Source organism: Fusarium pseudograminearum, chromosome 2 (genome assembly GCF_000303195.2).
Source record: "Fusarium pseudograminearum CS3096 chromosome 2, whole genome shotgun sequence".
NCBI lineage: Eukaryota > Fungi > Ascomycota > Sordariomycetes > Hypocreales > Nectriaceae > Fusarium > Fusarium pseudograminearum.
This window is the reverse complement of record NC_031952.1, coordinates 451,818-463,831: the sequence shown is the minus strand read 5'-3', so window position 1 is coordinate 463,831 and position 12,014 is coordinate 451,818. Positions and strand designations below refer to the sequence as shown.

The 12,014-nt window shown below is 47.1% G+C and overlaps 3 protein-coding genes across 3 annotated transcripts, besides 2 other annotated features; 1 reads left to right on the top strand and 2 right to left on the bottom strand.

The window, feature by feature from the left end:
• Positions 1-6,837: 6,837 nt before the first annotated feature.
• FPSE_05449 (uncharacterized protein) lies at positions 6,838-7,700 on the bottom strand (the record flags this gene model as incomplete). Its single annotated transcript, XM_009258567.1, has 4 exons — positions 6,838-7,135; positions 7,189-7,417; positions 7,484-7,612; positions 7,694-7,700. 4 exons carry the CDS (start codon positions 7,698-7,700, stop codon positions 6,838-6,840), a joined length of 663 nt encoding a protein of 220 aa, XP_009256842.1.
• Positions 7,701-8,392: 692 nt separating this feature from the next.
• On the top strand, positions 8,393-9,768 carry FPSE_05448 (uncharacterized protein; the record flags this gene model as incomplete). The annotated part of the gene is made up of 2 exons (XM_009258566.1): positions 8,393-8,825; positions 8,870-9,768. The coding sequence occupies 2 exons, from the start codon at positions 8,393-8,395 to the stop codon at positions 9,766-9,768; spliced, it is 1,332 nt and encodes a 443-aa protein (XP_009256841.1).
• A 470-nt stretch (positions 9,769-10,238) lies between these two features.
• FPSE_05447 (uncharacterized protein) lies at positions 10,239-11,255 on the bottom strand (the record flags this gene model as incomplete). The annotated part of the gene is made up of 1 exon (XM_009258565.1): positions 10,239-11,255. One exon carries the CDS (start codon positions 11,253-11,255, stop codon positions 10,239-10,241), a length of 1,017 nt encoding a protein of 338 aa, XP_009256840.1.
• Positions 11,256-11,266: 11 nt separating this feature from the next.
• Positions 11,267-11,323: a microsatellite.
• Positions 11,324-11,532: 209 nt separating this feature from the next.
• Positions 11,533-11,555: a repeat region.
• Positions 11,556-12,014: the final 459 nt, after the last annotated feature.

The following is a 12,014-nucleotide window of genomic DNA, read 5'->3' as shown; positions in this document are numbered from 1 at the left end:
GATGGATGGATAAGCTCTGTCTTCTTGGTTGACCTTGGGAGGGGTTAAAATTGCAGTGCAAGAATTGGCCCCAAGGCTTACTTTTCTCATGAATTAGCACTTGCTATTGAACTGCCGTGATACTTTCAGGAAGGCTGGATTTGCAGTGAATGGAGTCCACCAGTCAATCACTTGCATCTTGTCAAACCTGTGAGGGAGTTAAAATTGCAGTGCAACTTTGGGCATACGCAAATGCTTTATTGGTACTTGCCTGTCGTGGTTCTTTTGGGAAGGCTACTTGCAGTGGATAGAGTCAATTGGTCACTTGCATTGATTGGTATCTTGTCAAACCTGGGAGGGTGTTAAAATCGCAGTGCAACGGGCCCGAAAGCAATACAGTCACACTGGTGTGCAAAGGTTAGCGCCTTCTGCGCTGTGATAAACCCACTAAAACGCCTAACTACTAAGGTAGGTAAGCGGTCCATAGATGGACCATTTCCACCTATTAGGCCTACAGGTCATACATTATGAAGACTACGTTTTTACGTGGGTAACGGGGGACACTGGTCTTGGTCTACTCTTGAAGGAGGTTAAAACTGCAGTGCAGCTTTGGGCATACGCAAATACCTACGTTCTCAGGGATCAGTACTTGTTATCCTGTTGCGGTCCTTTTGGGAAGGCTATTTGCAGTAGATGGAGTTTATCGGTTGCTTGCATTGGTTGGTATCTTGTCAAGCCTGGGAGGGTGTTAAAATCGCAGTGAATTACCGCCCCACAATTGACGGCAGAGCCCCAAATACGTACCTAAAGTTTTTGGCGAGTACACAAGTGCACCGCTTTGCTTAAACCTGGGAGGGGGTTAAAATTGCAGTGTAAAAAATGGTCAAGCGAACCTGTCTGCCTCTGACCTTCTAAAGATCAAACAATTATTACTAATGGGAGTGCACTAGATGCAGCTGCATTTAGTGGCAGTGCACCAATATGATGTCTTGGCCAGTCCTAGGAGGTTCCCAGACAGTGATACGGTTGTTCGACCTCAGAGAGAAGCAATCCAAGAAATAGCATTCTGTCAGTACCATTATTTTGTTCTCTTCTTCAAATTTAAACTTCTAAAGAGAAAGAGTAACATAGACTACCTATCTTTTGTAAGTTCTGTTGGTTTGAACTGCTACAGAAGGTGGTTGTGCATATACTGGGGATGTTAGTTGATGGGATTTGTCTGGCGCAGTCTACTGGCGATCTGGAGTTGGATGAGCAGCTGTCGCCAGGCGTTAAAACTGCAGTGAACGCCGGTCCGGCGAGCAAGCCCCGACAATACCGGGCCCGCTACAGAGTATCTACGGGCTGGATAGAAGAAGCCCGGTGTCTTGTCAAACCTGGGAAGCCTGGGAGGGAGTTAAAACTGCAGTGAATTTTGCGCCGATCACAACGATATCGCAGAGCCTCAATCTAAGAAAGTTGTTGGCAGATCGGTACACTTGTTTAAACCTCTGAGAGGGTTAAACTTGCAGTGCAAGACAGACAAGACAACAGACAAGTCTGTCTAACGCTGTGGATCCCTCAGTCCTCTGTGTTGGTGGAGTGGAGTTGCTTAACCTCTGTATGCCTCGAGGGAGGAGGATTCACGAAACAGCATATCTTCTATCTGAAATGGCTTCCCGAATGATTGCCAAGGTCGTCTTTCTCAAGAGTCAGAGCAATATGCGTTACTCTGTTGGAGGTTCTGTTGGTATAAGTTACGATGAAAGGTATGCCACAGAGTGCGTGTAACTAATATCGTGTCTGCCTCACCTTGATCTGCTCTTGGGGGAGGTTAAAATTGCAGTGCAACCCCAACCCATGTCACGTCTTTTGCAACCTCAACCCATGAGACGTCTTTTGCAACCTCAACCCATGCGACGTCTTTTGCAACCTCAACCCTTGTAGAGGCAAAAGACCTCGCATAATCCTTCACTGCGATTTTAACCCTCTCACGGATTTCCCATATTTAATAGGACACAATCAAGTGGTTCATTGCTAATTGAGAGAACTGCAATTACAGTATGAGTTAAGTGCCTGAACAAATGAGTTATTGTATTAGCGTTTGCAAGTCTCTCGCTTTATTTAAATCTGTAAGAGGATCAAAATTGCAGTGCATCGCTCCTCTTATGCTTTGGGTGTGATAAAGACAGCAGCAGAGGGGCATTTGTTCACATATGAGTGAGCCAAAATTGCAGTGAAATCGTCTACCCCTCTCACAACAGTTGCCAGACTTTTATACATACAATACAAGGATTTCTCTCGTATTGATCTTTCCTTGGAGGGAGCTAAAATTGCAGTGCAGGAGGCAGTGACACGGAGACAAAATTGCCCTGCCGTCCATCTACTTAGATGGGCTGAGGCAAGGCAGACTCCAGGAATGGCTTGTTCACTCTGTTGTAATGGATCCGTGAAAGTTGAATAAAGTTATACCGAGACAAATGCATCAATCCTAACTCGCAGTGGTGTAAAACGAACCGCAGTGAGTGCAAGTGGTTAGGTGGGATCGAATTTTACTTCATTCTCAAGTTTCAGTGCAATCCTCGCTTCACTGCAGCCTGGGAAGATTCTACATTAGGTATGGTTCCTTGCTATACTTTAGAGTGAACCAAAATTGTAGTGAAGTAAGAGTCATATCTCGACCCTCAGCGCTCTACTGCGGATAATTAGACGTTTTCGTTGGCAGTGTGTTGCGTAGTCTTGCATTCGGTGGCAGCGTATCAACATGTCATTTTGCCTAGACCGCTGTAAGCTCTGTTGGTTTTAACTGCTTGCAGTGAAGAAAGTATATGTCATTTAAACCATGTAATATTATATGCTTTTGTATCCAGTAAAGGCATTTCCTATTTTATTTACTTGGGCTTGGGCTTGGGCTTGGGGGAGGTTAAATTTGCAGTGTAGGAGCGAGCGTCGATGAAATTACAATTCGTTGTTTTGCTCAAACACTAGAGGGGCGAGGGGCCAAAAGTCAGGCTCTATCTAGATCTATACAAAGTTTCCCTCCTGAGTTGTACGCGCCGAGGTGTGGGACATAAAAGAACTTTTAGTAAAATAAAACAGGAGTACTTGCGCAAATATGACCAGAAAAATTGAGGTCATGACATATGAGATCTCGTTCAGCTTTTCCTTGGTCATCATGTCTATGTCTCTACATCTTCTGGCAAGCACAGCATCCGTCCTTCTTGGTTGACCTTGAGAGTGGTTAAAATTGCAGTACTAAATGAGGAGGTTTGGAAGGCTGACTTCAAGGTTGACTTGTTGTCGTAATGCATTCATCAAGGTTGGATGACATTGTAGTGAAGCACAAATGTGTCAATCCTAGGCCTTGGAGAGGGTTATAGTTGCAGTGAGACAATTGCGTTTAATGCCAAGGCGGACCATCATAACCTTGATCGGCAGCATTTCTAACTAACTCCGCTTACAACAGTTGAGGTTGCAGTGTAAGTCATGCTCAAGGGTCCATCAAAGTTGCTGGCATGGACAAGTCCATCGCTTTGTTTAAACCTCCGAGGGGGTTAAAATCGCAGTGCAAGGTTAAAGTTCAGTTCAATTGACCGGCATTGGAGAGCACAAATGTATCAGAGACAATTGCGGTTAATGCCAGGGCACCCCTCCCGCTAAACCACTGGAACGGACCGGACCGTCATGCTAGACTTCGATCGGCTACAATTCCAACCAACTCCGCTTACAACAGTTGAAGTTGCAGTGTACGATGCGCGCTCAAGGGTCTATCAAAGTCGTAAGCATGGACAAGTCCCTACACCTCTGAGGGAGTTAAAACTGCAGTGAATTAGCGCCGATGACAAAAAATTCACTTGTTGATTCTTGATTCGCCGGGAGGGAGGTTCCTCAGTTCTGGCCTCAAAATGACATTGAATTCAAGGCGCATTTCACTGCAAATCTAGCCCTCCCGAAGAGGCCGCAACAGAATGCAGTTTAACCCCCTCAAAGGTTGGCGCAGCTACCACCCAATCCTGAGAACTGGATAAACAGCCAACTTGGATAAGATAGTGATTCTCAAGTAGCTTTTGCTGCAACTTCAACTTCATCCAGACATCTCGGGATACAAACGGACTAGCTCCTCCTCTTGGTCGATTCTGGGAGAGGTTAAAACTGCAGTGCAAGTTATCAATGGGTGCCGGCGATTGGATACAAGGGTAGTGCGAGCTGTTTGGGTATGGGTGACTCTGTCCTCATAACTGACTGCATGCATAGCTAGGGTCAATAATACTCATGCCCAGGCCTCTAGACTTTTACTCTGCCACTACATTACGAAGTGCAGCCAAGATCTGGCGTTGGCACAGAAAACTGACATTGCCTATGTTCTTGAGAGAGGTCAAGATTGCAATGAAGCTGTAGGGACGACATGTCTATCCCCCGGAAGCTACAGTGTCTACTCGGGCTGCTCCCATTCCTCGGATGGGGTTAAAATTGCAGTGATGGACATGCACCGATTACCGATACCACCCTATTTTTTTTTCACTGCAAATTTAACCCCTCTCAAGGGCAGTCCACACAATGGAAGTGATGCGATGTAAGTAAGCCTGTTTTGTACGCTCATGGAAGGGGTCACTGCAATTCCAAAGCTAAAGAAGAGACAGCGTTCCTTTAAAATCGCAGTGAAAGAAGATGGCTGCTTATTGTCATCAAAATGATCTTTCTGGTCTTCTTGGTTGCTACACGTTCACCGCCTTTTCCTACACTGCAAATTTAACCTCTCCCAAGGGCAGTCCGTACACAAAGTGGTGCGATGCAAGTGGTCTATCTTGTGCGTTGATGGACGAGGTCGCTGCAATTGTATCGTCTTTAAGAAGCTGAAAAAGAGAGGGCGGTTCTTGATCATAGCAGTGAAGATAAGACCAGACATTGGTGATCTTATGGCGGTAATAGAGGTATACTACTACTAGCAGCCGATGCAGACTCTTGAGATCATATCGAAGTGCAGTAAAATTCCGTCTGTCGTTTTGGCCAGCGCTCAGGAGGTGTTAAAATTGCAGTGCAAAGCATCTGCATAAAGATGAGACTGCAAACATACGATCGACAGCGCACAAACACCAAGACAACTACTCAGAAGACCTATATGCATCGTCTTTCTCAACATCCCCTCTTTCGTATCGTGACACGAGTGTTAACTTTGCAGTGGAAAGAAGGGTTATAATTGCAGTATACAGACTAAGACAAGTCTTCAGAGGCTGTTGCCAAAAGTCTTGTCTCGGCCCTGTCATAAGCCGAGGACCCCACAAGCTAAAAGAAGCAAAATTGCGGTCAAGGAATAACTATTGTGCCTATATGCCTCCTGTAGCCCTTCTGCAATCCTTTGACCAGTCCTTTTAGCATTTCTGATCACCTTGAAGCTCCTTCTGCAATGCCCCAACATACAGATATCGCGACGCGTGCCTTTATCGTTTCCCTCAAGGCACCTTGCTGCGGCAAGTCATCTGCTGAAGTAGCGTATTTATCGGGCCAGTCAATCCGTCAAGTTGATCGCATTTATGCTCGTGCCATCAAGAACGGGTTTGACCCTAACAGTCTGCCAGTGAATCTGAGAGATGAACATCTGAGAGATGCTCCTCGCAGTGGGCGTCCGAAAAAGACAACAGGGGAAGCTGACAAGGTGCAAGAGGCTGACAAGGTACAAGATGAGGGAATACAGGGTGATGGGCTTTGAACAAGACTCCATACCAGCTCTATCTGTCAAAACTACTGTATGAATTGGTGTTTCGGGTCCTATCCTTACTACTCTATGCCAGAGTCACAAAGTTGGTAAAATGTTACTTGCTTATGCTCACCTGGTAAATAATAATTTATTCATCTTGTTTATTATCGAAAGCCAGACTGCTTTCTTTACTGCAGCTTCTTGGGATAACTCAATTGTGGTAACCTCTTTAGGAACGTACACAGTGGATAACTTGCATCGCATCAATTGACGTCTGGACCAGCTCTCGGAGGGGGTTAAAACTGCAGTGAAGATAAATGCTGCAACAAATGAGTATTTATTACCTAAAGAAGACTAGAATATTTTCTTTATTGCAATACCTTGGGAGGGGTTAAAATTGCAGTGTAAGAAAACCGGTTACCCCTAGAGGTATAGATCGAAGAGATTGAGGCGCTTATGCTTCCCACTCCTGGTAAGACTGAAGCTCATCCATCATAACATGAGTATAGGGTGAGGGGCTTGCGGTATTACAAGGCTAGAATCATGCGTCATAGATGTGGACAAAACAGGTGCAAAAGCTGACATTGACTAAGATAACTAAAGAAGAAGAAGCAGTCTAGATACAAGGAAAAAGGTCCTTCTTTATAGCTTGTTGAAGCTATTCACACACATCGTGCCTAGGTCAGTGACCCGCTGCTTGTCCGGTGGTTTGTCCCTTGTTTGGACAATCAGGTCTGATTGGTAGGATATTTGCTTACATGCGGTTGAGTAAAGCAAAGAACTAAAGACAAGACTCAGAACAATACTCCTCAAGATATCCGTGCAAGCTCGATATCACGATAATGCGACTTGATGTAGAAAATAACTGCGTTCACAATTGTGGGAACCCATGACATCTGTAACGTCCATCAACCTGTATTCGTATCATGACTTTAAATCGCAGTAAAAGATGATGCTTGACGAACACCAAGAAAACTCAAAAGACCTGAGCGAATCGTATTACTCAACGTACCCTCCTTCTTGTCGTGTCGCGAGTCCTCAAGCTCTCTACAGGCAGCCGAACTCAAGGTACAAGTGAAAGTGTCTGGGAGGTCAATATCCTAACCCATTGCGCGGAAGCTAACCTTCTTTTTTGTTCTATCTCGTCCATGCGCATATTCTAAAATGGCTCCCACCTTGCATACCTAGCAGTTCGTTGTGCAAGCTTCCTGTGGACAGTACCCGTGGTTGCAGGCAAACGAGCAAAGCCCGCGATAGCCCTCGCTCTCACCGGGAAGAGGACAACCCTCAACACCAATTTCAGGAGGTGCAGAAGACCCCTCGCCGTGCTTCGTACATGTACACGGTCCTGGTGGACAGTATCCATATGCGCAAGAAAACTTGCAAAGACCTAGGTAATTCTGCGTTTCACCAGCAGCAACTGTCCCCTCCGTACATGGAGCGGTGGATGTAGTTGAAGGGGCGGAGGTCTCGGTGGTAGTACTTGGTAGTCAGTTAGGAGGCAACAATCAGCTAACAATATATCTTGTACTTACCTGTCGCTTGAAGTTGTTGTGGATGTAGAGGAGAATATAGAGGTTGAGGACGATGATGTAGTTGTGTCATCCTTCTCTGCATCGGATTTATTCTGTGAGCCCAACACTCCCCCAACTCCACCTCCAACAACAGCTGCAATAACAATAAGGAAAATTGCCAGAGCAATAAAGTATTTCTTCCGTCTTGTGCTTATACCCTTTGTTGTTTCTTCACTGGCAGTGACGTTCGCTAGATCCGTATGAGTTTTGCACGATGTAATGGAATGTCTAACCTCAACGGTCTAATTTGCCTTACTGTCGGTAACGTTTTGGGCTGCATAGTCTTTCTGTTCGCCCGTATGGTATGGTTCGTGTGTTGTTTCGGGTATACGAACAGCCTCTGGCAAACTGTTGTCGTAGACTTCGGGCAGATTATCATCGTTGACTTTAAGAAGAGTATCATTAGCGTCTCATAAGACTTACAATGGAGAGACTGTAGAAAAGCCTTGAGAATTGGGTAAATTACCTGTCATGGTTACGGTCAGGACAAATGACAGTTAGATTTAGAGAAAACCCAGTCAGAAATTAGTTCATGGTAGAGATCATAAACGGCTGTAGTATTATAGTGATACGATTGAGACATTTAAAGGTAGAGAATAGCCATTAACGAATCACTTATGAGAAGACTTGTCTGGTGGCCCAGCCTGATCCTGCACCGTGTGATAGCATTGCATGCTCGTTTGTTGTCAGGTGTTGGAGTTTACAGACATGCAGCTCGGCACGACACATCTCAGAGTATGATTGGCCTGCACGAGCTGTTGCATGTTGCTCGGACTGTGATAAATTGCCTGAAATAGATTTCAGCTCTCCTTCAGCCGCATCATACCTGCCTAAGCGCTGTGGCAGTCCATCTACTACGCGATTATCATGGTGTATGTCTCTAAGATCTCCAATCAGCAAGTTTGGGAAGCGCGTAACAGGAAATGGCTGAAAATATTCAGAGGCAATACCTACTTTTCGTTACGTCTACTTTCAATGAACCGCGTCGCAATCTGAGCGATACAAGAGGCCAATACACTTATCGCAGACCAAGTCCTCTAAGTAAAGTATCATGACCACAATTCATGATGGCTTACATAACACTTCCCCACATGAAATCGCGTCACAGCTAAACCTCCAACAAAATCATCATCCACTTTCTTAGTCTCGCACTCACACACCCGCCATGGCCGGAGGACGCAAAGCCAAAGCCGCGCCCCCCAAAGGCCCAACACCAACACTCGTCCTCGACAACGGCGCCTCAACCATCAAAGCCGGCATCGTGCGCGACGGCAAATTCGACGACCCGCGCATCATCCCAAACGTCATCGCCCGCGACCGCGCCCGCAAAGTCTACGTCGCTTCCGAGATTGAGAAATGTCGCGACTTTGGAGAGATACAGTTCCGGAGGCCCATGGAGAAGGGCTTCATCGTCAATTGGGAGGCGCAAAAAGAGATTTGGGATCGTGAGATTTTTGAGAACAAGGCTTTTGCGATTGATCCTGCTGAGTCGAGGTTGATACTCGCTGAACCGCCAAATGGATTGCCGATTCTGCAGGCCAATTGCGATCAGATTGTTTTTGAAGAGTATGGGTTTGAGAGCTACTATCGCGGTATAGGTGAGTTGCTCTGGTTCTCGTATGCTTCACCGCTAACCCTTCAGGCCCAACATTCAATGCCTACCACGATATCCAAAACATCTTCCGAACACCCCGGGACGATCCGACCGCAAGCAATACCCCCGCCGAAGCCGTCATGGTGATCGATTCCGGATACTCGCACACGATCATCACGCCACTCCTCCGCGGCCAACCTCTACACTCGGCCGTCAAGCGATTAGATGTCGGCGGCAAGGTCCTCACCAACTACCTGACACGCTTAATCTCTCTTCGTCATTTCGATATGCGCAATGACACATACATTGTCAACGAGATGAAGGAGCTTTCTTGCTACGTCTCACCCGACTTTAAAGCCGATCTGGAAAAGTCTTGGAAGGGCACAAGGGGAGATCGACGGCCGGATTATTTGTCTGGAGGTGGCATTGCCAAAGATTACATCCTACCCGACTTTCACACCCACTCCAAGGGAAGATTATGCGAATACGAACCCTCACGACACTCGAAAGCGAAGAAAATGGCCAACCAATCCGAAGAAGACGCTCTGACGTTACGAAATGAGAGATTCACGGTTCCTGAAATACTATTCAATCCATCAGATGTCGGGATTAGGCAACCCGGCCTGGCTGAATTGGTTCAGGAATCACTTAACGAACTCCCCATTGGTCTTTGGCCCAGCCTCTTGGCCAATATCGTCGTTGTAGGTGGGAACTCGCTCTTTGACGGGTTTATCCAGCGAGTACAGAAGGAAGTCGTGCAACGCGTGCCCGACGATTGTATAGTGAGAGTCGCCCGACCTGCAGATCCGATTACACAGACGTGGTACGGCGGCGCCAATCTAGCGAGCCACCCACACATTGAGAAACTGGCGGTCACAAAAAAAGATTACGAAGAGCACGGTGCTGCGTGGGTTGCTCGGAAGTTTGTAACTGGGCTGGGAACGTGAGCAAAGGATGAGATTGGAAGATCTCTTATCAGACTGGGACAAGCCTAGGACAAAAGTCCTCTGTGTTCCACAGGCCCGGGATACACATTCTCCTGAGGATCGCTCTCGGGGGTAAAAGCCCCGGGCTCACGTCACCCAGGAACAAGGACAGGTACGGCGTACATTAAATGGCCCGACCCGACCTGCGCATGCTTTGAGTGTCGGCAGTATGCGCCACGTATACACGGATGCCAACGCAACTGGACGTGCGATGTGCATTCGGACCGGTCCGATCCCGTGCATTACACCTTGTGTCTTGTCGTATTGGGGTTTACCTATAAAAAGGCGTCAAGAGGCTGCGTCAAGTACAGCATCTACTTCAAGTACATTACAGACAACCTTTGTCAACTCAAATCATCAAGTAGTATACTATATAGACACCACCATACAACGCCTCATCCAGGTATCACAATTATAATATTTCCACACGATTACTCCTCAACCCTGACGATAACCTTACCCCCGCTAGACCCCTTCTTCAAGCTCTCAAACGCCTTATCCGCCTCCATGAACCCAAACGTCGAATCAATCACAGTCTTGACCTTTCCCTCAACCATCCAATCCCTCAACTGGTTCAAATCCTTTGTCTTGTTCACCGTCATGTAACTCACAAACTTGGCCTTGACACCACCCAAAAACGCAGGGCGCACGATTCCAGCAGACAAGCTTAGGAAACTCTTGGCTGAGACGTGACCGCCGACGAAAACGTAGCTGCTTCCGGGCAGGAGGTAGTCGTTTGACGCGCCGTACAAGTTAGGAGGTGAGTCTCCTACGTTGTCTGCGCAGAGACTGAACACTTTTCCGCGCTTGCGTAGTTCGGTCATGACGTCGCTTGTCTTGTAATCGATGATATCGTCTGCGCCTAGACTCTTGCATAGCTCTGCTTTACCGGTTGAGCATGAAACGGTAACGTGGCAGCCCAGCGCTTTGGCAATCTGGATACCCCAGAGTCCAACACCGCCTGAACCACCGTTTATAAACACCTTGTCGCCGGCTTTGACATATGGCTGGATAGTCTGGTACGCGGTAAGACCAGCGGTTCCCACACCAGCAGCTTGATCCAAGTCCATATCCTCAGGAATAACGCTGTATCCTTCTTTATCGCAGACTGTGAACTGAGCAAGCGACCCAAACGCCTTGAGAGGCGATGCGCGCGCGAGGACATAATCGCCTGCCTTGGTATCAGTGACATCTGCTGCGACAGCGACGACGCGGCCGCTGAGATCCATGCCGGGAGTCTTGGGGTAGGAAGTTATGGCGCGCGAGGCGAGGCCTAGCTCGATGACCTTGTAGTCTGCTGGGTTAAGAGCGGCGCGGGAGACTTGGATGAGGATCTGGCCTGGCTTGAGGGATTCGGGAGTTGGTTTGGTGATGGAGGGGTGGTGTTTGAAGACGGATTCGAAGGTGCCTGGGCTGGCGGCTTGCCAAGCTTGCATTTGTTCAGCCATTGTGGTGGTAAGTGTAGTATTAGGTTATGTTGTGGTGTTGTGTTGTTGAGTAGTGTTGTGGTGAGTTGGTGATGATGAATGGAACAGAATCACATGGGAATCAAGACTATGATATCAATACGAAATCGCTAATGACGTCTTGGAATAACAGAGAAAGAAAAAAAAGAGGCGAAAAATTGCTGGGGTGGAGACACCGAAATATGAGCCGAAAAAGACTACCTCAGAATGCATGTTCTCCGGGGGTCAATTGAGGAGCGGATTTGCTTGCAATTATGGCATTTATATTATTATTATTATTATCTCGACCGGTTGCATAACATGACGTGCCATTCAAGACCTGTCTCATCACGTAGATACCCATTCCAGCCAGTTTCAATTGACTTCAATTAAAGACATGACTGTTTGTCGATTTGGCAGCATTAATAAGCTTGCGCAGGGTGGTATTTGGATGTAACTGTGAGGTCGCAATAGCCTGATCAATGCGCCCGGAGTTGTCTTGCGAAAGAAGATGCGCCCGTAATTGGAGACACTTGTTGAGTAGAGTTTATCGGCAGAGGGTTCGAGGTGTCGCGTATTAACTGCCATGTCGCGTCAATTCGGTCGGTACTTTAAGACGCGTCTGGTGTAAATGAGGTTTATCGAGTAATGACGATGGGTTCAGGAAATAGACGCATTTTGGGAGGAGAGCGATAGTCGGTTTGGATGGTCGGTTTGGCATCACTAAATGGTTGATTGAGTCGCCCTACTCGACCTATAGCC